Raw genomic sequence first — 4,965 nt, forward strand, 5'->3', positions numbered from 1 at the left:
TCACTTTTCACGCTGGCCTGATACAGAAATTTGTGCTAAAACCTCTGCTGACACAGCACAGCAAGATTTCTGCTGGGAATGCTTGCAAGGAATGTGTTAAATACCTGGGGAGTGAGGGAAGATGCCAGCAGCAATAAGATTTCCCAGTGCAGCACAGCTGCCACAGCAACTGCAGCTCTTTACCACAGCCATGCAACAGCAAACGTGCTGTGAGCTCTGAGCCAGACAGTGGAGAGTCTCCAGGGGTGACGATGATGGCATTTCACATGATGCTGACTCCTGCTGCCCAGAGAAAAAGAAACCATCACATATGTCCTATTATGGGTTACAGAAAGAATATGATCTGCATCTTGGCTGAGCACGGGTAGGTGAGAGAAGTGTGTGCCCTGCTGCCATACAGCCCACTGAGCCCCCCATACCTTTGCACTGTGGTTAGAGGGGATGGGAATGGGTTCAAAGCATTTGAGTTTTTGCATGTGAGCCCAGTACTTGCACAACAAGCTGCAATAGCTTCCCGTGTGGCCACAGGAGGTAATTATTGCACTCAGCTCCTGCTGAGCTCCATCCATTAGCACTTTGAGGCAGAGCACTGGTGTTCCATGAGCAGCTGAGGGCACAGAGCTCACAGCTGCTCCTCAGGAGTCCCACCAGCACCTGGGAGGGCTCCCAGGGCTCAGCCCATTCTCTTTGCTTTACTCCTCCACTTTTGTTATTCAGAGCAGGTTTCATCCTCTGACTCCCCTTCTCTGAGCATGGCCAAAGCAGTTAATCTCTGTGACCCATTTTCCCCATATCCAGACTGAAGGACGAAGTGAGAACGTGTTAATGCTGTGCCTTGGAGATGCTCAGCTTGGCTTTTCTTTGTTTTATGAAACTTCCTTATCTGTTCTCAGATTCCAGAAGGAATACTCATCCTCTGGTGCTCCTCCAGCCCTCTCTGGCCTGCACGCTTCCTTGGCATGCTCAGCCCCAGGATGGACTTGCAGAGCAGTGCTGGTCACTGAGCACTGCTACATTTTCTGCCACTTATCTGTACTTTTATACTTAAGTTTCACTCTTCTTCTTTCTTTTCTCCGGAATGAAGCTCTGTTGTTCAACACCCATCTAAATCCTGAATTAAAGCTACTGGAGTTCCTTCTCCTTGGTGCTGGTGTAGCCAGGATTGTCATCAGCCTGATATTAGAAGGACCTCAGGTACCAAATTAACGTTTATAGAGGTGCCAATTCTGCCCTCAAGAGTACATCAGAAGTCTTGACAGGTGTCCGTGCAAACAAAAGGTACAGCAGAGATACCCATTTCACATCTCTGTACTTTTGCTATGGGTCTGGTTGGCATCAATGGTGACAGCAAGGCAGCAGTTCCTCCAGCAGGCAGCAACCAGACCAACCCAACCTAAGGTGATTTGTCACCTCCTGTATGTCCAACCAACTATATAACCCGTGCTTAATTTTCCTGGAAGAGAAAAATGTGGTCCTTGCAGCTTTTAGGGTTGCTTTAAAATAACAGTTCTCCCATCTCTGGGGTTTAAATAGAATCATAAGCATGCTACTTATAGCTGGGATGCCAAAATATCTGACACTTTTAATAGCTTAAGTGAGGAAACGTTGGCTGTTTCCTAATTGGGCTGCACGAGAAGGCAGGACTTCAGCTGGAGATCACAGTTCTAGGCCCCAGGGAGATACTTCCATCTGCACAAGAGATTTCTTAAACGTTAAGAATCCCATAGAAAAGAACTAACAGTAAAGCAGGCACACAAAGGACTCTTGGAATGCAATTGCTAGTAACAGCATCAATGTGTTGCATGTTCCTCTTCATAACAGCTTTACCTGATTACTCATCCAGGTTTACTAAGCCACGATCTGGCACTTGAGGATGAAAACAAGAGTAGTGCTGATAGCCAGCTTCTGCCATGACCTGAAGTTCTGACAGCATTCCTGCCATAGCCGGTTGCACTTTCACTAGCAGATTTGGAAGCAATAGTCCTGCTTTGTTCTACCCTACCCAGGAGCCATGCTCCCTGACAGCCACACTACAGCCACTGCTCAGCTGACATCTAACAGCCTCCGACTGCTCTCTGCAGATCTGCTTCCAGATCAGGTACTGATTTCTTCATGCAAACAGAGCTTGTTCCTGTTATTGCGACAGGCAGCAGCGCAGCAGTGACTGATGTTTGCTAAATGCTGCACAATGCACCTGAAAGCAACGCATCGGGCACAGCTTCCTCTGAGTCACATCACGATCCTGCCATCGTGCTGCCAACTGCAGCACTTCCAAAGTTGTTCTAAATGAAGCAAGTTAGGATGTGCCATGCTGAGTAAGTTTAAGTTACCCATTAAGAATACAGTTTGAGACCAGTATTTCCTAAGCCATCATGTTAAGGAATTGCTTCTGCAACTAAAATAAGTGATTCACAGTCACCTGATCTACCATTGTGCTATATAAACCTGTTGCCCATCATGAACTTAAGTCTCCTTAAAAATAGCATCAGTCATTTTTATTGGTAAAAACACCTAAATTGAGATCTAACAGCAAGTAAGGATTGTGCTTGTCCATAATAACCTTGGCTGTGCAATCTACTCAGACACAAGACATACAACCTTCCAGATACACAAGCTATTTGTCAGCAAAGCAGAATGCTGCCATTCTGAGACAATTACATACAGTAAAGGTTTTCAAGATTTTATTAAAGAAAACAGTCAAAATGTACAAGTGTTACCCAGGTTTGTAGATAACTTCCTATAAAGGCAGTAAAATATGAATTTCAATCTAGGTTTTTAAAAACTGCTATAGTTGATTAGTTTTAAAGTTGGTATTTTAAAATCACATTTCACAAATAGTTCCGAAATATTACCAAATAAATAGTGCAACGAGAAAACCGAAATTAGTTCTACACTGTTTGCATGTCAGGCAAAAGTTATAAGTAACTGCTTCAAATACTTGAACCATTTGAGAATGAATGAACTCACAGCTCCCACCAAAAACCGACTTCCACTAAACCACACCAGGAACATCCTCTTCTTGTTCTTCACTGAAATCAAATGATAAGAAAACAACGCCTCTTGAGGTCATCAAAAATAACTTTAGTATAAAATTGTCTTGGCTTTTATCAAATATTACATGAGTAAAATTGTTAAGCCTTTATCAAAACAGACAGGAATAGGAAAAAAAATAAAATAAAAGGAAAATGTCATGGCCTTAATCCGTATCTGTTGGAATCATGTCTAGAAACGTTAGAAGCAAGACCAGAAACTTGGAGCCCTGTTTTGTTGTTAAAAACCACATAATCACAAAGAGAAACAGCTTCGTACAGCCTAAGGTTTGGGGTGTTCTGCTCAAGTACCTGTTTCCATAGACAGCAACCTGTTATGTTCTGGAGAGCATACGCAAAGTATAGAAAAATAAATAAAATAGCTTCTTACAGCCTAAGGTTTGGGTGCCAGGTGGTGGCTCAGTACGTCCCCCACGGGTCACGCTTTCTTGAGATCATATGCAGAAACATGGAAAATAGTATCCATCTTTCTTTTATAGGCTGAGGAAGCCCCCCTACATCCCAAAGCTCTTGAGATCGCACAGGATGGTGCCCTGGGTGCTCTGGATGCTTTGGCAGCACGGGAAGTGGGCTCGGAGGCAGACCCTGAGCTCCTTGTTGAAGATGAAGCAAAGGATGGGGTTGACCCCAGCCTGGGCAAACGTCATCCAGACGGAGGTGGTCAGGTACACCTGGGGGATGGAGCTGGCCTTAATGAAGACCCGCAGGTAGCAGGCCACAATGTAGGGGGACCAGAGGAGCAAGAAAAGCAAGGTGATCATGTAGAACATCTTGCAGAGCCTTTTCTCCATCTTAAACTCCTCCAGCACCAGCAGCCTCTTGATCTGGCTGTGGGTCGCCTGCCTGATGCCCACCAGAGTGGGCGGCGTGGGTCCCCTGCCAAAGCCAGCCGTCCAGTTGGCCGCCGCCTGACCTGTGGCCCCCGGCCCGTGGAAGGTCCAGTTCTGGCTGATGGCCGGGACCAGCTGGGCCGGCTTCATTTTGCGGTGGCCGTGGATGAAGAAGAGCAGCTTGATGTAGACCAGGTGGGTGGCGGCGATGACGGCCGCCAGCATGAGCATGAAGCCCAGTGTGTCGTTGGCCTTGACGTAGCGGTGCTCGAAGATGCACTGCTCCTCCTCCCGGATGAACTTGTAGGTGCCCACATCGAAGACGGGAGGGAAAGCCATGGCCATGGAGAGAGTCCACACCATGCACACCACGGCCAGGCAGGTCCAGCCTGTCATGCGCTTGGCATAGAAGCGGTGGTGGGCGATGGCCATGTAGCGCGTGACCCCCACACAGAAGAGCAGGAAGGCAGCGTGGAAGCAGAAGAGCACGGCCAGGAAGGCCAGCACCTTGCAGCTGAGCAGCCCGTGGGGCCAGGCGGCCCCGCTGCGCACCGACAGCATGACGAAGGGGAAGCAGGCCAGCGAGCGGAGCCCATCGGCCAAGCAGAGGTCCAGCAGCAGGTAGTACGGGGCACGGTGCAGGTGTCGGTCCTTGAGGATGAGCCAAGCGAAGAGCACGTTGCCCGCCAGGCTCACGCAGAGGATCAGCCCCAACGTGGCCAGCTTCAGCCCGGATGCGCTCAGCAGGCCGCCGGCGCTGGGCAGGTGCGGGCTGCTGCTGCTCCCCAGCTCGCTGCTATTCGCCATCGGGTCCCTCCTCCTCCTCCTCGTCCTCCTCCTCCTCCTCGCGGCAGGCCCAGGGGCTCAGCGCCGCGGCAGCGCTCCGGGTCTGCGGGCCCCGCCATCACCGCCGCCTTCCGCCGCCCAACCCGCTCCGCACGGAGCCCCCATCCCCGCCGCCGTTCTCCCCCCTCCGCCACCTCCACCGCCGCCGCTCGGGCGAGGAGCGGCGCTGCCGCCGCACTCCCCGCGGGCCATGCGGCTCCGCTCCCCGCTAGGGCCGCGCCCCGCGCCGCCGCCGCCCC

The 4,965-nt window shown here is 50.2% G+C and overlaps 1 protein-coding gene across 1 annotated transcript; it reads right to left on the minus strand.

Moving 5' to 3' along the window:
* Nucleotides 1–2,664: 2,664 nt before the first annotated feature.
* GPR27 (G protein-coupled receptor 27) lies at nucleotides 2,665–4,687 on the minus strand. The gene has a single exon (XM_015875454.3). It carries the CDS (start codon nucleotides 4,685–4,687, stop codon nucleotides 3,545–3,547), a length of 1,143 nt encoding a protein of 380 aa, XP_015730940.2. The 3' UTR covers nucleotides 2,665–3,544.
* Between the last annotated feature and the right edge of the window lie 278 nt (nucleotides 4,688–4,965).

This window comes from Coturnix japonica, chromosome 15 (assembly GCF_054131305.1).
Source record: "Coturnix japonica strain WE chromosome 15, WE-NBRP24, whole genome shotgun sequence".
In the NCBI taxonomy this organism is placed as follows: domain Eukaryota; kingdom Metazoa; phylum Chordata; class Aves; order Galliformes; family Phasianidae; genus Coturnix; species Coturnix japonica.

What these genes read in the sequence shown, in the direction of transcription:
- GPR27 (XM_015875454.3), bottom strand. Translation starts at nt 4,687, where the DNA reads ATGGCGAATAGCAGCGAGCTGGGGAGCAGCAGCAGCCCGCACCTGCCC.